The sequence below is a fragment of the Chiloscyllium plagiosum genome, chromosome 40 (genome assembly GCF_004010195.1).
Source record: "Chiloscyllium plagiosum isolate BGI_BamShark_2017 chromosome 40, ASM401019v2, whole genome shotgun sequence".
NCBI classification, from domain to species: domain Eukaryota; kingdom Metazoa; phylum Chordata; class Chondrichthyes; order Orectolobiformes; family Hemiscylliidae; genus Chiloscyllium; species Chiloscyllium plagiosum.
In genome coordinates, this window is record NC_057749.1 from 11514076 (window position 1) to 11540169 (window position 26094).

The following is a 26094-nucleotide window of genomic DNA, read 5'->3' on the forward strand; positions in this document are numbered from 1 at the left end:
TTTTAGTGAGTCACATGAGCCATTCACAAACAAAACAAATGGAGTCTGTCAGCAACATTTGGTGCTGTCTGAGTGGGTGTGTCACGATTAAATCAAACCGTGGAGCTTCTAAATGTCAAAAAGTTAAATTGAAGTAAAAGAAAGATAACTGAAATATGCAGTGTTGATCTTGACCTGCATTGTACAATCATTACATTATTCTAGAACAAAACAAAGCAGTAAATCCTTCATAATAAATACTTTACGAAATATCTTTGAATGTGATTTACTATATTTTCCTACATTTTGTTCAGTGAAGATGTGGCAGTGATTTTCTCATCTCTTGTGCTATTTGCCAAGCAATTCTAAATTGGGCTCTTCCTAGAAAATAATATGGAAGAACCAGTCCCCTGAACTATTCCTGGTAATGAGGTTGTGGAATGGTTAGCTTCACTGTTCACTGCAGCTGTCTTAGAAAAGATAGAAATCAAGAGACAAAAGCTTGAAATTCTGTCTAAAATGAATTTTACTTCCATAAGATGATAAATCTTGAGAAATTTCTTCACCCAGAGGGTGGAATTCTCCAGAGAAAGAAGTTAAGGCCAAAATTGAATGTTTTCAAGGAGTTAGAGAAGTTCTTAGACTGAATGGTATGGGGTGAAACTGGGTACAGGGTCCTGAGTTGGATGATCAGTCATGATTGTATTGGATGGCAGAGCAGGCTTTAAGGACTAATGGGCCTCCTACTCCTATTTTCTATCTTTGGGGCTGTTACTTAAGCAGTGTGACACAGTCTATTGCTGTGTGTGTGTCTCTGCCTGTGTGTGTCTCTCTCTCCCTCTCTCTCTCTCGCTCGCGTGCTCTCTCTCGCTCATGCGCTCTCTCGCTTATGGGCTCTGGCTCTGTCTTTTTCCCATCCACCTACCTCTTATTTTCCTTCCCTCCTCAACAGCCCCCACTTGTACATAGTCATGGAGATGTACAGCATGGAAACAGGCCCTCAGTGCAACTCCTCCATGCTAACCAGATATCCTAAACTAATCTAGTCCAATTTGCCACCACTTGGCCCATATCCCCCTCAATCCTTCCTATTCATATCCCCATCCAGATGCCTTTTAAATGTTGCAGTTGTACCAGCCTCCACCACTTCCTCTGGCAGCTCATTCTATACACATACCACCCTTTGCGTGGAAAAAGTTCCCCCTTAAGTCAGTGTTAAATCTACCCCTTCTCACCCTAAACCTATCCCCTCTTGTTCTGGACTCCCCCACTATTGATTTTAAACTTGTCAACTGTTCACCAGATTAATTTGACATTAGCAACCTTCATAGTTCTCTACCTAAGGTTTTACTGAAATGCATAAAGTATATGGAATATGCTTGCTCCTCAGTCAACAGTTATTGCAAGTTTGGTAAAGAGCATTGCAAGAAATAACTGTCTTTGATTCCGTACAGACGAGTTAGCGTCACAATAGGTGATTCCAACAAATACTGACACCTACAGTCCACGTTTATTAAAATATTCTCTTCCAAAGAATGTAAATGATGCTGAGTTAAGCCACAATCCAAGGTGAAGATCTCTGAGCATTCTAGACACTGGCATGGAAACTTCTTGGTATTGTAGAGTTGCTTTGTTCTTTCTGTTGCAAATTTTGGTGAAAATTGTACAAAAGTAGAATCTTTAAGCCATCAACGTTTTAAAATGGGGAAATGAGTTTGCTTCCCAACTTCTTCAAATGGGTGTAATAGGTGATATTTGATTATTTTACCACATTTCTATTGGGGGCACAAAAACAGTTGCTGGAAAAGTCAGCGGGTCTGGCAGCATCTGTGAAGAGAAATCAGAGTTAATGTTTTGGGTCCAGTGACCCTTCAGAATTGGAGGAAGGGTTGCTCGACCCAAACTTTAATTCTGATTTCTCTCCTCAGATGCTACCAGACCTGGTGAACTTTTCCAGCAATTTCTGTTTTTGTTTCTGATTTACAGCATTAGTGATTTTTTGGGTTTTTATTTCTTTTGGGGAGGTTTGCTCTGGCAGACATTTAAGAAAATACTTCATGACTCAAAGCTATATCCCAGTGAAGGAGCATGATTCTGGGAAGTGGATAAACTGATGGTGGTTAATGGCAGAAGTTAACGATATTATCAAATTGAAAGAAAAAGGGCAAGTAGTGGGTGTAATATATTTGGATTTTCGTAAGGTGTTTGATAAGATCAGGCTCTGTAATGTATGAACCCAAGGTGTTGAAGATAATATATTAGCATAGCTAAAGGATTGGCTAACTAATAGAGAACAGAGTTGGGATAAGGAAGGTATTTCCAGATGGCAACCTTTCACTAGTGGAGTGCCACAGGGATCAGTGCTGGACTACAAGTTTTTACAATAAGCATTAATGACTGAGATGAGGAAAGTGAATATACCCATCACCAAGTTTGTAGCTGACAGAAAAATAGGTGGCAGAACTTGTGGTAAGGATGACACGAGGTGTCTGCAGAGAGATATGGACAGGTTAAATAAGTGAGTGAAGTCTTGGCAGATGGAATATTAGGCGGAGAATAGTGAGGTCATCCAGGAAGAGCAGAGGTGCTGCATATTAAGTGGAGAAAGATTGTAGAAAGCTACAGCACAGAAGGTTTGGAAGAACTAGTCCATGAATCTCAAATATCTAGCAGCCAAGTTCACAGGGTAATAGGGAAGGTAAATGGAATGTTTGCCTTTTTGTCAGAGGGAATTGAGTATAAAAGTAGAGAGGCTTTGCTAAAACTGAGAGCGAGGACTGCAGATGCTGCAGTACCATAGTTGAAAAATGTGGTGCTGGAAAAACACAGCAGGCCAGGCAGCATCCGAGGAGCAGGAGAATTGACATTTCCCTGAAGAAGGGCTTATGCCCGAAACGTTGATTCTCCTGCTCCTCGGATGCTGCCTGGCCTGTGTTTTTCCAGCACCACATTTTTCAACTTTGCTAAAACTATATAAGGCACTTGGCGGACCACAGCAAGAGTATGGTGAACTGTTCTGAGTCCCTTTTTTCAGGGCAGATATGCTGGATTGGCAGAAGTTCAGAGAAGTTTCAGGAGACTGACATGGTATGAAAGGACTGTCTTATGGAGAGAGGTTGAACAAGGTCTGTACTCATTGGAATTTAGAAGAATGAGAGATGACCTTATTGTAGCAAAATTCTTATGCTAGTTGACAGGGTAGATGTGGAGACCTCATTTCTTCTTGTGGAAGTGTCTAGGACCAGACCACATCTCAAAATAAGGCGTTCAAAGACAAAAGTTAGGAGGAATCTGTGGAATTCTTTAACACATAGGGTGGTTGAAGCTAGGAGAAAGTGAGGACTGCAGATGCTGGAGATCAGTCAGTGTGGCAGTGTGGAAAAGCACAGCAGTTCAGGCAGCATCTGAGGAGCAGGAGAATCAACATTTCGGGCATAAGCCCTTCAACAGGAATGAGGGGAGTGGTGAAGGGGGCGGAGAGATAAATAGGGGGTTGGGCTTGGGGGAAGGCGATTGGTAGATGGCAGGGCTGATAGTGATAGGGTGGAGTGAATAGTTGGAAAGGAAGGTGGACATGTAAGACAGTTCAAGAGACAGTGTTGAGTTGTTAGGCCGTATCTGGGATAAGGTGGGTAGGGGAAATGAGGAAACTGGTGAAATCGATTGTTGATGCCGTGTGGTTGGAGGGTCCCAATGTGGAAGATGAGGCATTCTTCCTCCACTCGTCGGGTGGCTTGGATTTGGCAGTGGAGGAGGCCCAGGACTTGCATGTCCTTGGCAGGGTGGGAGGGGGAGTTGAAGTGATCAGCCACAGCCCAGTGGGGTTTTTTAGTTTGTGTGTCCCAGAGATGTTCCCTGAAGCATTCCACGAGTTGGTGTTCTGTCTCCTCAATGTAGAGGAGACCACATCAAGAGCAGCAGACACTGTAGATGAGGTGTTTGGATGTGCAGGAAAATGCGTGGGTGCCTTGGACGGAGGTGATAGCGGTGGGGTAGGTGCAGGTTTTACACCTTTTGCAGCAGAATGGGAAGGTGCTGGGAATGGAGGGTGGGTTTGTGGGGGGTGTGGACCTAATGAGGGAGTCGTGGAGAGGATGGTCTCTCTGGAATGTTGATAAGGGAGAGAAATATATCCCTGGTTGTGGGGTCTGATTGGAGGTTGCAGAAATGGCAGAGGATAATCCGCTGTATCTGGAATTAGTGGGGTGGAAGCTGAAGAATAGGAGAGCAGGTGGTGGTTTCTATCTTTGTTGCATTTGGAGGGGAAAGTGTGCAAAGTGGAAGAGGTGAGCAGCTGGATGGCATTATTGACCACATGGGAGGGGAAATTGTGGTCCTCGAAATAGGAGGCCATCTGGCATTTCCTAGAGTGGAATTGCTCCTGGGAGCAGACATGGAGTTGGAGGAATTGGAAGAATTGGAAGTAAGGGATAGCATTTTTACAGGAGAGGGGTGAGAGGAGATGTAGTCCAGGTAGCTGTGGGAGTTGGTGGGTTTGAAGTAGATTTGTGTTGAGACTGTCGATGGAGACAGAGGGGTCCAGGAAGGGGAGAGTGGTGTCCAAGATGGTTCAGGTGAACTTGAGGTCAGGGTGGAAGGTGTTCGTGAAGTTAATGAACTGTTCAACCTCCTTGTGGGAGCATGAGATGGCACCGATACAGTCATCACTGTAGTGGAGGAAAAGGTGGGGAATGGTGGCAGTGCAACTGCGAAAGATGGGTTGTTCCACGTATCTGATGAAGAGGCAGGCATAGCTGGAGCCCATGCAGGTGCCCCTTTGGTCTGATGGAAGTGGGAGGTTTCTAAGGAGAAATTGTTCAAGGTGAGGACCATTCCGCCAACTGAATGAGTGTCGGTGAAAGGGTACTAGTTGGGTCAGCGGGAGAGGAACAAACTGAGGGCTTGGAGACCTTCGCTATGGTGGATGGATGTGTACAGGGACTGGCTGTCCATGGTGAAGATGAGGCATTGGGGGCCAGGGAAATCAAAGTCATGGAGGAGATAGAAGGTGTGGGTGGTGTCCCAAATGTAATGGGGAGTCCCTGGATCAAGGGGGATAGGACAGTGTCCTGATATGAGAAGATAGGTGTCTTGATATGATAAGGTGGGGCAGGAGCATGCAGAGAAGATGGGTCAAACTGGGCAGTGAAGTTTGAATTTTGGGTAAGAGGTAGAGCTGGGCAGTGTGGGGTTCTGGGACTATGAGGTTGGAGGTTGTGGATGGGAGATCCCCTGAGATGATGAGGTTGTGGATGGTCTGGGAGATGATTTGGTGATGGGAGGTGAAGTCGTGGTCAAGGGGACAGTATGAGGAGGTATCAGTGAGTTGGTGCCTGGGTTCAGCAGTGTAGAGGTTGGTGAGCCAAACTATGACTACATCCCCCTTGTTCTCTGGTTTAATGGGGAGGTTGAGTTTGGAGCGGAGTGCTGCGCTTTGTGAGGGAGAGAGGTTGGAGCGGGTGATTTGGGTAGATAGGTTGAAGTGGTCAATGTCACAGTGGCAGTTGAAGATAGAGGTTGAGGGCAGGTAACAGACTAGCATAGGGTGTCCAAGTGGAATGGGGTATGTTGGAGGTGGGAGAAGAGGTCCTCGGAGGGTGGGTGAGAATCCTGATGGAAAAAGTAAGTCTGGTGATGGTAGAAGAAAGATTTGATGTCCCAACGCACGTTGAATTCATTGATCTGGGAGCATAGTTGGATGCAGGTGAGACCTTTTTACTCAGGACGGAGCAGTCATCCTCCATGTGGAGGTGGTCTGGGGGATGGTAAAAGCTCAGCATGGCTGGGAATGTGGCTGTGGTCAGTGTCATTGGTGAATGTCACCAAAGGAAGTGACGTAAACCATGGTGGTTGGGGTGGGGGGTGGTGGAAGCGACGTTCCATGTGATGTCACTTGAAGTGAGGTCATTAAATGGCTGATATAGACAGATTCTTAATTAGTAAAGGAATTGAGAGTAATAAGGAAAAGGCAGGAAAATGGTGTTGAGGGTCATCAAGTAATTAGATCTCATTAAATGATAGCAGACTTGATGGGCTGATTGGCCTTAGAATGCTTCCATGTCTTATGATCTGAAATGAATGTTCTGTCGCCAGGTTTGCAGGTGGCATGAGTTTACAGAGAAATACAGGGCAAAATCTTAGAAGGTGAAACATAAGATCAGAAGATATGAAGTTGTGCCCTTTGACAAGAGGAATAAAGGAGCTGATTTTTTTTTAAATGGAAGAAAGATTAAAGAAAAGTATGATGCAGAGGGATTTAGATGCTCTTGATCATGAAATGGGAGCAGGAGGAGGCCATTCGGCTTCTTGAGCTTGTTTTGCATTCAATAGGATTATGGTTGATCTGACTTTGCTCACGTATAGTTTCCTGTGCTTTCTCTGTTACCCTTGATTTCCCCTACTGATCAAGAATCTATTTATCTTGGCCTTAAATTCATGCAAGGACTCTGTCCTCACAGCATTCTGCAGAAAGGAGTCCCAAAGATTCTCAACCTTCTGAGAAGAAATTCCTTTTCATCTCAGTCTTAAATTGGCACTCCTTTATTCTGGAGCAAAGGAGAAAGTGAGGATAGAGATGTACAGCATGTAAACGGACCCTTCGGTCCAACTCGTCCATGCTGACCAGATGCTGGAGGTAAGAGTCAAAAAGTGTGGTGTTAGAAAAACAAGCCGATCAGGCAGCATCCGAGGAGCAAGATAGTTGACATTTTGAGCATAAGCTTTCATTCCTGATGAAGAGCTTATCCTCGAAACGTCGATTCTCCTCGAATGCTTCCTGACTGGCTGTGCTTTTCCAGCACCACACTTTTTGACTCCTTTATTCTGAGACAGTAGAGCTGAAGATTATCAGATCTGCCAAGATCCCATTGAATTTCTAAGTAGATTTGGTGGACCAAATAACCTAAAAGATAGTTAGAAAATTTCTCTAGGTGTGGCCCCAGAAAAACTGTATTCAAAAATCTAAGTAAACATCAAATGGCTGCCTAAAAGTCACTAATGAATCATTGTAAAATTTATAAGTTCAATCTTGGTGATGGATAGAACTGACATTGAATTATCAGTGATTGCTGTGCTATGAGTGCCTTGCTGCCACAAGCCAACTGGCCATGTACCTTCTCTGATGTTTTATGGTTATAACCCAAAAAGTGAAGAGGATCATATTTTCATGATAATACAAGGCTTTAATTTTTTAAAAAGTCTGTATTAGGCCTAGAATTGGTAAAGGTTTCTCCCTTTCTCACCCACTGGAAAAGTTATGTTCATGACATTTTTAGCAAAATATAATGGTAGCTTGCTGAAATGTACCTGCAATGTCCTGTTCAGCTGTGGATGAAAGACATCAAAAGATTCATTATAGATACTTCCCTTGATACATGGATCAAGTGTTTTGTCAAGATCTTCTGAGCTATGTACGCACTTGATTGAAATGCAAACGATGGGGACAATTTCGGGTGATTAAATTGCCACTAAAGATTAAGATGTACTGATTTAAGTAAATATTGGAAATATAAATATAGCTCTTAAAGTTCACTGAAGACACAAGTATCTAATTTTGACTTGATGTCTGCAATAGAAAATTGATGCATTAAAATTTTTAATGCATACAGATTTAATTGTAGTATTTTGAACCCTTTATACAAAGCACTCCTCCTGCTTTGAAATTGCTTTGGTTATGTTTCACATTTGTGGCACTGGATAAATGCAAGTTACTGTAGGCTCTGTGGATAAATATAGACTGATAGACTGTGGTGCTAAGCCATACAGACCAGGAATGTCTGAGTTTCGTTGTGTGGTCTGTGCTGAGCTGGCTGATGTTGACTGCAGCAGGGAGGGAGAAAGTTCTAATTAGCTTCATCACCTCAGGGAGAGAAATCAGCAAGTTTTCCTGTCCTCAGTACTGTGCAGCAATCCCTCCTAAGCACTTAATTGCCTCTATACAGTACTTTTAACATTCTAAGAAATTTAAAGTTGGAGGGAGTAATAGAATTGCAGAAATGAGCACCTGTAGTCTTCTATTTGAAGATAATTAAGGCTGATTTAGGACTTAATGTTGGTGAGATTGAGAGGAGTGATTGACTGTATGCCTGTGGGTAGCTAGTAAGCTATTACTGACCAAAGAGGTGGCAGCATAACTGAGGTTGGGGAAGGGAATAGACACCGGATGTTGGGAAGCAGCAAAGAGAACCCTGGGTATTGGGGAGGCAGGGGACTCCAGGTGTTGGGGAGAAAATGGATTCCAGGTGTCGGAAGTGGGGGATTGGATTCTGGCTGTGGGGGAGATGGAGGAAAGGAATGGATTTTGGTGTTTTGTCATGGGGAATGGGTTGGGTGGTGGAATGGACTGTAGTGCAGCCCCTCAATGTTCAATGGAAAATTTCCTTTGTTTTGGGAGGAATGTACAGACTACAGAAGTGGGTGGGGTAACTGTCTCCATGTGATGGGGAGGGTGGTATTAGGGAGGAGTGGATGTAGTCTTCAGGTATTATGGGGTGTGGTGGATGAGAATGGTCACAGATGTTTGGTTGTCAAAGACCAGGCTCATTTCAGATTTGGTCTGGGACTTAAAGACTGAATATTGCGTCAGCAGGTGGACAAGTTGCAGATGCTGGAAAGGAAATTTCTGTATGAGGTGTGAGGAGGAGTTGAGGGTTGTGCGCAGATGGGAGAATGTGTTGTTGAAAAAGCATAGCAGGTCAGGCAGCATCCGAGGAGCAGGGGAATCAACGTTTCGGGCGGGAGCCCTTCAAACAAACTGAAACGTTGATTCTCCTGCTCCTTGGATGCTGCCTGACCTGTTGTACGTTTCCAACAACACACTCGACTGTGTTCTCCAGCATCTGCCGACCTCACTTTCTCCTTGTGTTCAGATGCAGAATATTGAGACGGGGCCTATGAACTTAGTATTGTGGGAGAGTGATGGTAGCTTTTGGGGCTAGACATACTCTAGCTTTTATGTTATCTGTCAACTGTTATTGCAACCTCTGGAGCAGGTGGCACCTAAACCCAGGGGTGGGATCCAACCACTATGCTGTAAGAACCCTCGCACTTTAGTTTTTAGGTTTGAGGGCAGACGGTTGCTGAGTTTCAGCTTTGGAGTGTGTGCTCCAAAGTGTTGAGTTTAGAGGAAAATAAGAATTGCAGTTGAGTTTGAATAATGCTGAATAGATTGAGCTGAAAAAAAATATAAGAAATAGACAGGCAGGAGGCTGGAAGAACACAGCAGGCCAGACCGCATCAGGGGTGGAAAAGTCGATGTTTCGGGTGTAACCCTTCTTCAGGATTACTTATGCCCAAAATGTCGACTTCTTTATCTGATGCTGCCTGACTTGCTGTGTTCTTTCAGCCTCCTGTCTGTCTATTTTGGATTGCAGCATCTGTAGTTTTTTTTTGCCTCAAAAGTAAAATAAGAGCAGAGTAACAATCCGAAGACTTGCATCCTGATTAAACACCACAAAACTATAATGAACAGTGTTTTAGATGGGGCGGCCAGTCCTAGATGTGGAAAAGAGATAGTAGATCTGAATGTGTCGAGGCATTTGAAAGGGGAAATTTGCAGCCATCCTTTTAAGCACTGGTCTGTAAACAGAAGGTCGTGTGGCACAGAGGCAGTGACCCTACTTCTGAACGAGGGTTTAAGTTCCACCTGTTCTGAACCTAGGTTAATTTGAAATTTTTTTTAAAAAGCATAAAATAAAAATGGTCCTTACATGGGATTACAGCATTATTATTCTGTTCTTTTACACTCTTCTTTTTAAAATTCTAATTATATTTTAAATTAATTAAGATTTTCCCTGACAGATTTCTTTTATTACTGTTGATGTTAGACTCTTCCATTTGGTACGATTTTCTATATTTGAGTGCTATGTTCGATATATGTAATCCACTGGAGATTCTGTTCAGCATAAACTTGTTTAAATATGCAACATACCTGGTTCAATTAATGTTGAGGCAATGCATTAATGTTCATATCTAATCTTTTGAAAAGCTAAGTGTAGCTATGGTTGTGAAAATGAAGGATTTCATGTGTATTAAAACGTGTTGTCCATCTTTCAAAATTTCTAATAATTGTAAGCTGTTAATCTCGTCACTAAAACCTAGCTCCAATAAAGACATGTTTGATTGAGGGAGGCCACATCAAGTGATGCTGTTGAGATGCTTTCATTCAGATGTTCTCATGGCTTAAGAGTATAGCTTGTTCAAACTGACTGGCTCCATCACCTGCTGCACCAGTGCCAGATTCTGTCCCTGTTAGTCCTGCCTTGTGTGTATCAGTAACGTTTAAAACATTTTATCAAATGTCTCCTGCTCAATACTGTTAGTTCTGGAACAAATCTGTGTATTGGAATATGCAATCTTGCACCAACGTTGTTTGAACAAAGCTTTGTGTTCTGTATTGATGAAAGACTGACTATACTCTTTGGTCATCTTTGTGAAATTAGAAAGCCTCCTATGAAATTGATCTATTAATTATGATTAAGCCACTTTCCAGTTTGTAGGAAATCATGGAGCTGAGAGTTTAAAAAGAAGCATGTTAAATAAAATCATATTTGATTTGATATGTATGTTTGGTACATTTAGTTTTTTATATCTCGTGGTATTGGGTGGTTGTAACTTTCTTGATAAACTAAATTTAATATTTCTTGAGAGTTCTGTGCTACGTGGCTTCAGAAAATATTGTTTTGGATTTGTCTATCCCTGTATCAACCACCAATTTATAAAGTGCACAAGAGCATCTTTATTCCTTTCCTGTCTACTTTATCAAGTGTGATCCTGGATTGAGCTTTTGCACAGAACCTTTCAAAACTGAGATATCACAAAATGCACTTCAATCAAATATTGCTTTTATGGTGAGGGTATGATTGTGAGACATGATCAAGCCAAATCTGGTGATGAAAGGGTAATCAGTTGTGAATCACGTGTGTTAGCATCTGTGTTCCTTTGGACTTGAGAGTGATGAGTTCAACCATGACAAGGAATGATCAATGTGGTTCAGGGTTTTACTGGAGCCATGGACATTTAAGTTAGAGATCATGGAATTGAGTGAGCAGTTTAACTAATGCAGAAGTATTGTTTTGAATAGAAATTCAGAGATTGAGAATTTGAAGTTTGAAATGTTTTGGTCGGTGACTTGGGAAAGATTTTTATCTGGATGCAGAAGCTTGAAGGTGTTTGAGTTTGAGGAACTGATCAGAAATTATTGAACCCTGCAAGTTTCTGCACGTTTTTGTGTAGTTTTTGGCAATTTATAATTATTTGGTCACTGGAAACAAAAAATCTGACCCATGCAATTTGTTGGAAAATGGAAAAGTTAAAAGTATTGAGATTTAAGTGCATTACTTCTGTTAATATGATTTGGTGTTGTGGATCCAGACTGATACACATTTCCAGTTGTGTGGTGTTTTGTTCCAAAATTCATCGTCGTGTTAGAAGCATTTTTATGGAAAGCATGATGTTTCCGATGAGATTTTTGTAATTACTTGACTTCTGTAGTTAATGTAGAACTCATTGGAACAAAATTTAAATGATCATTTCATAAAACAATCTCTAAATTCTAAATTTAATTGTACCTCCTTTTCTTGTAGACGACAGTTATGGAGGAAACGGTGATCTGGGAACAGCAGACAGTTACACTTCACAGGGTGAGTCACCAGCTACATTTAACTATGCTGTGAATTTCAGGATATTAAGTAGTCAGTTGTACAATGGTTCAAGGCCAGATGGCAGGAAATGACAGAAGGCAACTTATTTTTTTTCCTTAAATTTCTCGAACCTGATAGATGTAGTTCCAACTGATAGAGTTCTGACAGAAAGTTGTGTGTCAAATAAAGGATGTTACCATATTAACTAAGTTGGTGAAGAAAATCTGTAACTGAGCCATTTCAACTCGGCTGATTCCTCAGCTGTTCTGATACAGAAAAGTGGTAATGGAGAGGTTTGCGATTAACTTTACCATCTAAATTAGGTAGTAGAAATATCAACCAGGGTTCGGGTTCTTTTTCTTGGTTGCGAGCCTGTGATCCCTCCTAGAAGATACAGAGAAATATAGAACGTAGGAAGAGGCCATTTGGACCTTTTGAGCCTGCTCTGCCATTCCTCACGATTGTGGCTGATTTTCCAACTCAGTGGCCTAATTCTGCTTTCTCCCCATAACCTTTGATCTCATTTGCCCCAAGTCCTATATTTACCTGCCCCTTGAAGACATACCATGCTTTGGCATCAACTACTTTGTGGTAATGAATTCCACAGGCTCACCACTCTTTGGTGAAAAAATGCCTCCTCATCTCCATCCTAAATGGTCTACCCTGAATCCTCAGACTGTGATACCATTGCGAACATCCTCTCTGCGTTTACCCTATCTGGTCCTGTTAGAATTTTAAGTCTCTATAAGGTTTCCCCTCATTCGTCTGAACTCCAGCGAAAATAATCCTAACCTAGTCTATCTATTTCTCGCACGCCAGTCCTGCCATCCCTGGAATCAACCAGGTAAATCTTCACTGCACTCCCTCGAGAGCAAAAACATCCTTCCTCAGAAAAGGAGACCAAAACTACACACAGTATTCTAGGCGTGGCCTCACCAAGGTCCTGTATAACTGCAACAATGTATTGCTGTTCCTCTACTCAAAACCTATTGCAATGAAGGCCAATATACCATTCGCCTTCTTTACAACTGGCTGCACCTGCATGCTTACCTTCAGCAACTGGTGCACACGGCATCCAGATCCAGCTGCACCCCCTCCTCTCCTCTCCCAATTGATCGCCATTCAGGTAGTAATTTTCCACCTTGTTTTTGCTTCCAAAGGGAATAACCTCACATTTATCCAAATTATACTGCATCTGCCATTAAATTGTCCGTTCACCCAATCGGTCCAGATCATGCTGAAGGATCTCTGCATCCTCGTCACACTTCGCCCTCCCACCCAACTGCAAACTTTGAGGGAACAAAATGTAACATCTCATTCAAATCAAGGAATATATATTGTGAATAGCTGGGATCCCAGCACCAATCCCCCTGACACAGTGCTCGTTGCAGTTTGAAAAGGATCCACTGATTCCTACAATTTGCTTCCCCTCTGTCAACCAGTTTTCTATCCAACTCTATACATTTCCTCCAATCCCATGTGTTATGGATGAGGCCAGACCACTCAAAACATACTTAAGCAGACAGCCCGGACCATAACTTTGCAATTTGTTTTGGTATGTGTACATTGAAAATTAACTGGAGTAAGTTAGTAAGTTGACTGCTAGCTTTTAGAACAGACAAAAATTTATTTACAAAATTACACAATGAAGCATACAGAACAGAATAAAGAACCCCAACAGAACTCAGTCTATCCAAACTAGATTTAATTATGCTATTCTGAATATACACAACAGTCCCAATAAGCAAACTCCCTTTAAAAACCAATATAAATGGAGCATATGCTTACAGGTTGATTTTTGAAGGGCAGAGAGAGTTTCCACACAGCTCACTGTTGAACTTCTCACCAGTTCAAGACTGAACTAAACTGCTCAGCTAGAGAGCTGACCACTCTCCTTTCATTATACAGGTCACATCTAAAACATGACCACTTTTGGCTTGAAGTCTCATTTGCTTACATATAAACAAAAGGCCTCTCAAAATCCTTTTCATCTCTGTACCAAACCAGACTGATTGGAGTCTGGCCTGGTTTATTATCCCCCTGAAAAAATCAAGGACAGCGTATCCTTGAGCCAAGGAACAGCTTTTACAAGAAAAAGGGCATTGTCTCACCTCTTTTTCCTCTCTCTCTCTCCCCCCCCCCCCCCCCCAACAAAAAGAAAATGAGCCATGAATACCAAAAGATGGCTTCATTTTTAATCCTTCAAAACCCGGTTAGTAGTCTGAACACACACATACACTATAACTATAAATATACAAGCATGCACAACCCCATGCAAAATCAGGCTGTGGTGCACTCACCACCGAATCCCTCCGTATCTCATTCAAGTCTCGATAACATATTCGAGTCATGTTTTCGCGACCTTCCACTTGCACAATTGTCAAATTGAATGGCTGCAACAACAAGCTCCATCTAAAAAGTTTGGCATTTTTGTCCTTAAATTTTTCCATAAATGTCAATGGGTAGTGATCAGTGTATACGAGGGTTTCAGATGCATTGATAATTTAAACACTGCAATGTTGTACTGCCAACACCAAGCTTAAAGTCTGTTTCTCCATCATTGAATATTTCTGTTGATGAACGTTCAACTTCCCGGAACAACACCCAATGGGTCTTTCTATTTCCTTGTCATCCTACTGCAGGAGTACCATACCGACACCCACAACACTGGCATTGATAGTCATCTTGAAAGGCTTCATGTCATCCAGTGTAACTAATACAGTCTTTAGGCTGTCAAATGCCTTTTGACAGTCCGCTGTTCGCTGAAACTTCTTGCCCTTTTCAAATAATTCAGTGAGTGGAGCAGCCAAACTGCTAAAGTTCAGCACAAACTTTCAATAAAATCCACTTGACCCCAGGAACCGCTTTTTTTGTCGACTGTGTGGGAAATTGCCCAATTATTTTGACTTTTGCATGCCGTGGGGCCATTTGTCCATGTCCAGTAATATGGCCCAGGCTTGGTGACTTAGGCTTTGGCAAATTCACTTTTAGCTAGGTTTACCATTCAGCCTGCCTTCCGAAGTCAATTGCACAAGTTTGATAAATGCTGTAAATGTTTCTTCCATGAGTGACTAAAAATCACCAGGTGATCAATATACACCACACAGTTGGGTAATCCAGCGATGACCTTATTAGTCAGTCTCTGAAATGTGGCTGGAGCGTTTTTCATTCCAAATGGCATGACTTTGAATTGATATAGGTGAAATACAATGACTGCAGATGCTGGAAACCAAATTCTGGAGTAGAATGGTGCTGGAAAAGCATAGCAGTTCAGGCAGCATACGAGGAGCAGGAAAATCGGCAATTTGGGCAAAATCCCTTCATCAGGAATACAGACAGAGTGCCTGAAGAGGGTGGTGCTCTCTTCAGGCACTCTGTCTGTATTCCTGATGAAGGGATTTTGCCCGAAACGTCGATTTTCCTGCTCCTCGGATGCTGCCTGAACTGTGCTTTTCTAGCACCACTCTACACCAGAATTTGAACTGGTATAATCCATTTGGCGTTACGAAAGCCGAGATTGCCTTTGCTCTCTCTGACAGAGGTACTTGCCAATAGCTTCTGAGCAAGTCCAACTTCGAAATATAAGTTGTCTGTCCCGCCTTTTCGATACAGTCCTCCAACCAGCATGCGCTCTATCTCCTTCTGAACCAGTGCCAACATTAGAGGGTTATGCCGATAAGGATGTTTCTTAATCGGAACCACCATCTCCTATATCTATATCATGCACAATTAGGTTAGTACTTCCCAGATGATTTCCGTGTATCTCCCCATGTGATAGTATTAATTCTTTCAGGTCATTTTGACTTTCTTGTGGACGGTAACTTAATAATTTATCACAATTATTGGCAACTTTCTCATTTACCAATTTGATTTGAGGAATGTCCAATTCAGAATCCTCTGAACTTGGCTCTTCCTTCTGTGCTGTAATCATTAACACCTTCTTGCTTTCCTTACCTATCAAAATACCTTTTGAGTATATCCACATGACACTGAGATTTCTTCCTGTCTGGAGTCCTTATCAAGTAGTTCACCCCACTCAATTTTCTCTCTATTTGACCAGGTCTACTAAACCTGGCTTTTAAAGGTTCGCCTATCACTGGAAGTAACACCAATCCCAATGGGGCAAAATTGCAAATTTGTGACTTCTTATCCTCCTCTTGTTTCATTGTATGCCATGATACTTTTAAATGCTGTCCAGCCAATCTAGCTCTACTTAATGGTTCTCTAAAATTTGACCCATAGTTCAAATGGGTGGTCTCTGAATTCTGCTTTATTAATTTCTCCTTAATCAATTTTATCAGTCCTCTTACTTCATGCCCAAAAATTAATTCAAATGGACTGAATTTGATTCATTTGGTGCATCTCTGATTGCAAGAGGTACACATTGAACTCCCTAGTCCCAATCATCAGGCTAATCCTGACCATAAGACCTCGACATGGTCTTTAGTGTTTGATGCCATCTCTCTTGCGCTCCCTACGATTCCGGCTGGTACCAGTAGATTTGAATTGCTTTATTCCCAAGTTATCCATAACCATTTTAAATAGTTTGGATGTGAAGCTTGATCCTTGATCTGACTGGATCACTATTGGCAGTCTGGATCTCGTTTAAAAAAAAAAGTTAAGTAATTCACCTACCACACCTTTTAGCTGTGATGTTGCATAATGGGATTGCGTCTGGAAACCTAGTCGACACATCCATTATTGTTAATAAATACTTATTCCCACTTTTTGTTTGAGGTAGGGGTCAATCGATCAAGACTCTTGTGAAAGGTTCCTCAAATGCTGAAGTTGATATTAAAAGTGCAGGTTTTATTTCTGCCTGTTGTTTTCCAATTAGCTGACATGTATGATACGTCTGGCAAAATTCAACTACATTCTTATGTAGTGCAGGCCAGTAGAAATGCTTTTGTATTTTAGCCTGTGTTTTCCTCACCCCTGAATGATCTCCAAGTGGTAGCTCATGCACCACTCGCAGCACATTCTTTCTATACCCAACTGGCAAAACAATTTGATGAATCTCTGCCCATTTCTCATGTGCTTGAATGTGTGATGGTCCCCATTTCCTCATTAAGACATCATTTGTTAAGTAATTAAGACATAACTTGTTAAGTAATAACACACACAAATGCAGTCACTTTTTATCCTTTTCTGTAAATGACTTTTGATATAATAGTTTTAACTCATCTTTCTGCTATAATTCAATCAACTTTGCAGAGCTAAAGATACTTGCACGTTTACCTATTTGCTCCTTCTCTGTTCCCCATATCTGATCAGGCAAGTTGTCGGAAAATGCAATGTCAGCTTCCTTATTTGTGCCTTTCGTTCCCTCCTGCATCAGCTTGTGCCTCTGTGATCTTGTGATCACAAAACCAGGGAAAATTCCTGGAAAAACATTCTCCATGTCTTAAGTTGCCTGCGTCTTCTGGCTTTTCAACTAGAGCAGGCAGCATGCCTACTAGTGAATCAGCTATATCATTTGCAAGGACAAATTGCATTCCTGGAGCTGAGAGTTTGTCCAGTACTCCTACCACAAATTCTCCACTCTTCTCTGGACTCTCTAGCCTCTCTTTACGTAACTGAGCACATTTTGACGCACCATGAATTCCTGTTCCCGGTACCTTTTCTGGCAATAGTTCCTCTGGAGTACATATCTCCTCAGCACTACAGACTCAGAGAATCCTGTGGTCCTTAATGTTGTAACTTCCTTACCTATTGCTCCTGGCCTATGTGAATCAACTTTACCCGTACATGTATATTTTTTAAGCAGGCCTGGCACTTCCTCCTTTATCAACCTCTGATCATCTTGTGCACTCTGAGGCAGTTGTCTAATTTCCCTTGAGCTTTTTGTTACTTGTCCAACAAAACTCCCAGGCTTGTCTAGTTTTCCTACATCTGGCTTTCTCTTAGCCCACAGCACTGATTTTATGTGTCCTGCTTTATTACAGTGAAAACAATGGAACTTTTTAACTTCTTTGTCTCCCTCAAGGGTTTCCTTATTACCTTGTGGTAAGTTATCCATATGGCCTTCATTGAGGTTGACCATTCCCTTTCCACGTGAGAATTTTTCTTTTCCCCAATTTCTATCCCTCATGGACTGAAATTGATCCTGGAAGCCAAACCATGTTTTATGGACCAGCTCATAAGCGTCAGCCACTTCAGCTGCTAATCTTGTTGTTTTAACTCTCTGCTCTTCCACATGAGTTTGCATTACTTCCTCACTAAACCTACCCTCAGCCTTTATCTCCAGCCTTTAAAGTGTCCGTTTTTGAAGTTCAAAAGCACTCTTTTTCTTTCTCTGTCTTTTTCCCCTCTTCTGCTTTTAATCGTAATTCAAACTGGGTCATTTCTGCTGCCTTTTCATTATCTCTTGCCTCTAACTCAAGCTGCTTCATTTGCAATTGAATTCTTGCTATCTCTATAGATTCTGAGGGTTTCTCCAGCAAGTTTAAATGCTGAGCTACTGCTGTAGTTCTCTCTCCTTTTCCTCACCAAAACAGCCAGTTCCAATACCAGCTTCTCTAATTCCTGCAATTTGGTCATCTTTACTTTGTGCAAAACTTCCAAAGTCACTGCATACATATCAGTCACCAAAAGTTTTCTGGATAAGAGCCATTCCTATCCTAAGCTTTGTCTGCCCAATCAAACCAATACCCGAAGTAAAAACACTGGTACATACCACTCACTGTTTAAGATCCCAGATGTCCCCCAATCTGTTATGGACTGGGCGAGGCGACTCAAAACATTCTTAAGCAGGCAGCCCAGGACATAACTTTGCAATTTGATTCGGTAAGTATACAGTGATATTTACTCAGAGTAAGTTATTTGATTGACTACTAGATTTTAGAACAAACAAAAATTTATTCGCAACATTACACAATGAAACACACAGAACAGAATAAAGAACCCCTACAGAACTCAACCTATCCAACTGGACTTAATTATGCTGTTCCGAACATACACAACAGTCCCAATAAGCAAAATCCCTTTAAAACCAGTATAAATGGAACACATTATTACAGGTTGATTTTTAAGGGCAGAAAAAGAGTGTTTCCACACAGCTCACTGTTGAACTCCTCACCAGTTCAAGACTGAACTAAACTGCTCAGCTAGAGAGCTGACCACTCCCCTTTCAATAATCCGGTCACTTCTAAAACATGACCACTTTGGCCTGAAGTCTCATCTGCTTACATATAAACAAAAGGCCTCTCAAAATCCTTTCCATCTCTGTAAAAAACCAGACTGATTGGAGTCCGGCCTGGTTTATTATCCCTCTGAAAAAATTGAGGACAGCGTTTCCTTGAGCAAAGGGACTAGCTTTGTGATACATATTCTTTAATATTGCACAACAATATCGTATGCAGGACTTGTTAAAATACGTTCTGAAAATCCAAATATGCCACATTGACTGGTTCCCCCTTGTCAACTGTACTAGTTACTTTTTCATACATGTGCACGAGTAGATTTTGGATCGGTAATGCTGAAACGATTAATCTCCAGTCGAGACATCTTTTTTTAGGAGGAGTGAACTTTTGGCAAAACAAAATAATCAGGGTACCTGATGGTCTGAGGGGTGATTTTTAAAAACAATCTTATTGGTGGATAATATGCTTGTGACTAATCATTGTGGTCTTTTGTTTTGGATGGTTTATGCAGAATCTATGATTTTTTTTTCCTTTGTCAACTGCAACATTATAGAGTCATATTGCACAGAAACAGATCATTTGGTCCAGCTAGTCCATGCCGACCATAATTCCAAAATAAACTGGTCCCACCTACTTGCGCTTGGCCTCTATCCCTCCAAACATTTCTTAGTCCTGTGCTTATCTAAATGTCTTTTAAACGTTGTAACTGTACCTGCATCCACCACTTCCTCTCAAAGTTCATTCTACACATTAACCACTCTGTATTTTAAAAAAAATGCCCTTCATGTGTTTTTTATTTAAATCTTTCTCCTCTGACCTTAAAAATGTGCCCCTTAGTCTTGAATTCCCCAACCATAGGGAAAAAACACAGGAGAGGGTTTGAAGGTAGATTAATAGGAGGAAGATGATTCAATTGAACTTATATATTACTGCATTGTAATTCTTCGTTAGAATAACAATTTTCACAATGTGATTTTGCTGACTGGTTAGTACAGAAGCTGAAATTGTATTCTCCACAGAAACTTCAATAATAAGTGGCTGAGATTTTTAATCCTTCAATGATCTGTCTAAACACTGGTTAGCACTGTAGCTTTTACATAGTGAAGCAACTCTTTGCTGGTAATTACTTGCAGTCTGCACAAGAAGAGTTTTGCTCTAATTTGGACAGATGCTGTGAATTCTGAATAAGCCCCACTTCATAGGTTGAGAACTGAAGAAGGGCATGAGCCCTTCTTCAGGAAAAAGGGCTCATGCCCGAAACGTCGATTCTCCTGCTCCTTGGATGCTGCCTGACCTCCTGCGCTTTTCCAGGAACACATTTTCAGCTCTGATTTGCAGTCTTCACTTTCTCCTAGAGGTACAGGACATCTGTCTTATTATTCTATTATTGGGCTAATAGCTTCAGTTGTCATTTCAAGTCTAATTTGCCATTCAGACTCTGCAAGGAGTTGATTTACACTGAATATTTGATGTTTTTGTCATATGTAAGTGTATTAATTTAATTTTGTTGATGACTTGAACTACCTGTCAGCTTTGGTTTTCACTTCAAGTGTATCACTTCAGTTGTTTCCCATTTACAGCAACAAGCTTGAAATGATTTTCAGTCCATTTACCTCTGGATGCATGTCCAGTGGACTAAATTGCAGCTCTAACTATTACTATAGTAACTGCAGGTAATGAAATTTATTTCAAAGATCAAACAGCCTTGGAAAGCAGTTCTTAGTCACTCCTGTTTCATTTGGCCTGTAATAATGCAATGAAAAACTGGAAGCTGATTATTGAGCCGAGTTGAAATTGTTATATGACGTGGTACTTTACTGTGGATATCTTGCTTTCATTGTGCCATAATGGAACCATTGACATCCCCTGTTGCTTCTGCCTCTGCCTATCAGCAGATCAGCATGAAAAATATAGTAAGTACTGAGCAAAACCAAAGCTCAGATATTATACTGTAGTCTTTGAAGCGCATGAGCACAGTTGTAAAAGCATCTTGTCATCCAATGCTTTTTTATCCCCCCTTGCATCTTGAATGATCTGTCAGATAATGCCTCTTCATGCTGATTCTTCTGCTTGAGTATTTGAGTCATATAAATTCTATGGATAACAACTAGTCAAAAAGTGAGGCAGATGGAAGTGGATACAATATTTGGAAAATCAAATATGATTATGGATCAAAAAATCACTTGGCAAGATAGTGGGAAAGGGGATAGTAAAGCTTTGCCCTTTATTTATGGACCTGGTTTAATGTTTCTTATGTTGTGGCCCATCTGAGGCAATATTATTAGGTGTTAACCATTGCATCAACAAGGTAGTTACTGGATTAAAATAAAGAGCTCTAGTAGAAATTGCTAGAGAAATTTAGCAGGCTTTGTAGTATCAATGGAAAGAAAGCAGAGTTAATGTTTCAAGTCTAGTAGCCTTCTTAAGAACAGAACTGTATGTCCATAGATGCAGTCTGCTGAGTTTCTCCTCCAATTTCTGTTATTGTTTTTAGTTAATATTGAAAGTTGCCATTTGCATGTCACAATGTTGTTTGCCCCTTTCATTGAACTTTAGGCTCCTGGATTTGGGTTTGGAATTGCCATATCCGGAGGAAAAGATAATCCACATTTCCAAAGTGGGGAAACTTCAATTGTAATTTCTGATGTTTTGAAAGGAGGCCCTGCTGAAGGATTGCTACAGTGAGTACAGTTAACCACATAATTTCTCCTCTCTTACCATCTGATGAACTTGTGTGATTGTTGCCCTTATTGTTAGCAAGTAATGCTAAATATTGGATGTAATCAATACACTGTTGACTGTGTTCTCAAGAAGGGTCACTGAACTCAAGGTTAACTTCCCTTTCTCGCACTGATGCTGCCAGACCTGAATTTTTCTAGTGATTTCTGCTTTTGTTTCACTATTGATTGTATTTTCTAAATTTGTAATCTATCAATTACTTCTCAATTACCCTGGGAAGTGTAGATATACTTCAGTAAAATAAGATTCCCCATGGTAGGCTACTGCACAAAATATGGAGGCATGGATTGTGGGTGATTTAGCAGAAATTGGATCAGAAATTGGCTAGCTGAAAGAAGACAGAGGGTGGTGGTTGATGGGAAATATTCATCCTGGAGTTCAGTTACGAGTGGGGTACCGCAAGGATTTGTTTTGGGGCCACTGTTTATAATTTTTATAAATGACCTGGTTGAGGGTATAGAGGGATGGATTAGTGAATTTGCGGATGACACTAAGGTTGGTGGAGTTGTAGATAGTGATGGAGGCTGTTATAGGTTACAGAGGGACATAGATAAGCTGCAGAGCTGGGCTGAGAGGTCGTAAATTGAGTTTAATACGGAAAAGTGTGAGGTGATCCACTTTGGAATGAGAAACAGGAATAAAGAGTACTCAGCTAATGGTAAGATTCTTGGCAGTGTAGATGAGCAGAGAGATCTCAGTCTCCAGGTACATAGATCCTTGAAAGTTGCCACCAGGTTGATAAGGTTGTTAAGGTATATGGTGTGTTAGCTTTTATTGGTAGAGGGATTGAGTTTTGGAACCAAGAAGTCATGCTGCACTGTACAAAACTCTGGAGCAGCCACATTTGGAGTGTTGCGTACAGTTCTGGTCACCTCATTATAGGAAGGATGTGAAAGGGTATAGAGAAGATTTACTAGGATGTTACCTGGTATGGAGGGAAGGTTTTAAGAGGAAAGGCTAAGGGACTTAAGGCTGTTGTCGTTAGAGAGAAGGAGATCAAGGGGTAACATAGTTGAGACATATGATTCGAGGGTTAGATAGGTTGGACAAAGAGCCTTTTTCCTCGGATGGCGATGGCTAGTATGAGGGGACATAACTTTAAATTGAGGGGTGATAGATATAAATAGGTGTCAGAGGTAGTTTCTTTACTCAGAGTAGTAGAGGCGTAGTGCACACTGCCTGCAACAGTAGTAGACTTGCCAACTTTAAGGGCATTTAAATGGTCATTGGATAGGCAAATGGATGCAAATTGAATAGTGTGGGTTAGATGGTTCAGATTGGTTTCACAGATTGGTGCAACATCGAGAGCCGAAGGGCCTGTAGTGTGCTATTATGTTCATGTACTTGGTGTCCTTGTCAATAACTCATTGTGTTGGATCTTGATTGGACTGCAGCTGGAGTACTTAGTGTAGTTTTAAGACCATAAGTCATATGAGCAGAGAATGAGGGGGGAATCTTATAGAAACATATGAAACTATGAAGGGAATAGATAAGATAGAAGTAGAGAGGGTGTTTCCACTGGCAGGTGAAGCTAGGTCAAGAGGGCACAGCCTCGAGGTTAGAGGGAGCAGATTTAGGACTGAATTGAGAAAGAACTTCTTCACCCAGAGGGATGTTAATCTAGGGAACTACTTTCCCAGTGAAGTAGTTGATGCTACTTAAGTAAATGTTTTTAAAGCTCAAGTAGATTTTTTTTGAACAACAAGGGAGTTAAGTGACATGGTGAGAGCGTGGGTAAGTGGATCTGAAAAGACCAGCCATGATCTTACTGAATGGTGGAGCAGACTCGAAGGGCTTGGATGGCCGCCTCCTGCTCCTAGATTTTATTAGGCTGTTCAGCCCATCAATTCTGCGCTGTCATTCAGCCGTAGCTGCTGGGTTTCCCAAATCCATCCTCCTGCCTTCTCTCTGTAACCCTTGATCTCCTTGAAAATCAAGCACCTATCTATCTCAGTCTTAAATATATTCAATGACATGGCCTCCACAGCCTTCCATGACCATGAACTCTGGTTGAAGAAGTTTCTCCTTATCTCCGTTCTAAAGGGTCTTCCCTTTACTTGAAGGCTGTGCCCTCTGCTCCTAGTCTATCATACCAATGGAAACATCTTCCCAACGTCCACCCTGTCCAGGCCATTCAGGATTTTGTAAGTTTCAGTCAGATCCCACCTTGTCCTTCTAAACTGCATAGAGTATAGACCCAGAGTCCTCAAATGTTCCTCATATGTTCAGCTTTTCATCCCTGGGATCATTCTCAGGAACCTCCTTTGAACATGCTCCAAGGTCAGTATATTGTCTCACTTTCTAATGTTGTTTTCCATCTGTCACTTCTTTGCCCACTCTCCTAACCTATTCAAATCCTCCTGCAGCTTCCCTGCCTCCTCAATACTATCTGTCCCACTACCTATCTTTGTATTGTCTGCAAACTTAGCCAGAATGCCCTCAATTCCTTCATCTAGATTGTTAATGTATAACGTGAAAAGTTGTGGTCCCAATACTGGACCTTGCGGAACACCACTTGTCACTGGCTACCATCCTGAGAAAAACCCTTTTATCCCCACCCTCTGCTTTCTGCCAGACAAGCCAAGCTTCTCTCCATGCTTTGTTCTCCTTATCTCAGAAAAGGTGTCATTACTTTCGAAGTGCAACAGTAGTTCGTGAGACTTGTTCCTAAGATGGCGGGACTATCCTCTGAAAAGACATTGGGCAAACCAGGCCTGTATATTCTAGAGTTTCAAAGAGAGGGAGGTAATCTCATTAAAATGTACCAATATTTAAAAGAGACACGCAAGGTGGACAAAGTTTAAAAATCACACAACACCAGGTTCTAGTCCAACAGGTTTATTTGGAAGCACTAGCTTTCGGAGCACTGCTCCTTCATCAGGTGGTTGTGGGGGATAAGATTGTAAGACACAGAATTTATAGCAAAGGTTTACAATGTGATGTAACTGAAATTATATATTGAAAAAGACCTGGCTTGTTTAAGTCTCTCATCTTTTAGAATGACCATGGTGGTTTTCGTTCTTTTATATGTAAATCACAAAATTTTTTTTAAAGTTACATTCTCAAGTGAACGTCAACAATTGGTGTCATGTTGGCCCAAATAATGTATTGAAGGTGTTAACTCCCTGTGTGAGGCTGTCCACAATGGTCACACAGATTCTAATCTAAAAAAACGGATTTACAGAATCTTACACGGATTCATGCAGTTTTTGAGCAAAGCAAAATGTAATTTTACTTCGGTACCCATGGGGATGGCCTCAACCATGACCTTTGGTTCATGCCACACTCCAGGTGACCCCATTGCACTATACACACTCCCAGACAGATGGACTCGCGCACACACGCGCTTTCACGCGCACCCTCTCACAGACTAAACCCCTTTGCACATGCTCTCACCCTCTCACAGACACTCATAAACCCCCCCCACAACCACCACCATCATCGCACGCAAATGCACACATAAGCATATAAGTTGTACTTTGTACTTGTAGAATTACATTTTACTTTCCTCAAAAACTGCATGAATCCATGTGAGATTCTATAAATCCATTTTTTAGATTAGAATCAGTCTGACCATTGTGGACAGCCTCTCATAGGGAGTTAACACCTTCAATACATTATCTGGGCTGACATGACACCAATTGTTAAAGGTCAGTTGAGAATGTAACTTTTTAAAAAAAAAAATTGTGATTTACATATGAAAGAACTGAAACCACCATGGTCATTCTGAAAGATGAAAAACTTAAACAAACCAGGTCTTTTTCAATATATAATTTCAGTTACATCACATTGTAAAACACAGAATTTATAGCAAAGGTTTACAATCTTCTCCACAACCACCTGGTGAAGGAACAATGCTCTGAAAGCTAGTGTTTCCAAATAAACCTGTTGGACTATAGCCTGGTGTTGTGCGATTTTTAACTTTGTACACCCCAGTCCATCATCAGTGTCTCCGAATCATGATGCAAGGTGGATGAAGGTAAGATGTTGGGAAGTTAGAACCAGTGGGCACAATTCAAAAATAAGAGTTGGGGCAGGGAGTGTCATTTTAGGTCTGTGATGTGCAGAAGGTTGCGAATCTTGCGCATTCTCTACCACTTAGGGCTTTGGAAGCTCAATATGGCGCGAATATAAAAAGCATGGATGTCCATTTGAGGCTTCATAAGGCTCTGGTCAGGCCACATTAGGAGTATTGTGCAGAGTTTCAAGCCCCATATTTGAATATATTTAAAGTAAGGATTGATAGATTGATAAATTTCTGATTACGAATAGTGTACAGGGCTATGGGGGGATGAGGTGGGTAAAGGCATTGAAGTAATTCAATCAACGATGATCATATCAAATGATGGTGCAGGTTCAGCTGGCTGACTGGCCTATTCCTGTTCTGATGTTAAATTAAAACATTTATAATACAGAGGAGACTCTCTTAAGTATAAGCAATAATTTGAAGTTAAGCAAATCTGCTGTAAACTAGCATTGCTTATTTAATGGACAGCTTTTGTCATTAACTTTCTTGGCAAATGGGCCATCTCTGCATTAAAGTTATAAAGCGTATCACTATTTTGGGTTGGATTTGCAATAAAACTCCCTCTGGT

At 41.3% G+C, this 26094-nt stretch overlaps 1 protein-coding gene across 5 annotated transcripts in view; it reads left to right on the forward strand.

Annotated features, from left to right (window-relative positions):
• Positions 1–26094, forward strand: part of tjp1a (tight junction protein 1a) — a 277102-nt gene that overhangs the window by 171141 nt on the left and 79867 nt on the right. For all 5 annotated transcript variants that reach the window (XM_043680310.1, XM_043680311.1, XM_043680312.1 and 2 more), the window contains 2 exons: positions 11562–11618; positions 21317–21441. In XM_043680310.1, coding sequence (XP_043536245.1) covers positions 11562–11618; positions 21317–21441 — 182 coding nt within the window. The remainder of the gene's footprint in view (positions 1–11561; positions 11619–21316; positions 21442–26094) is intronic.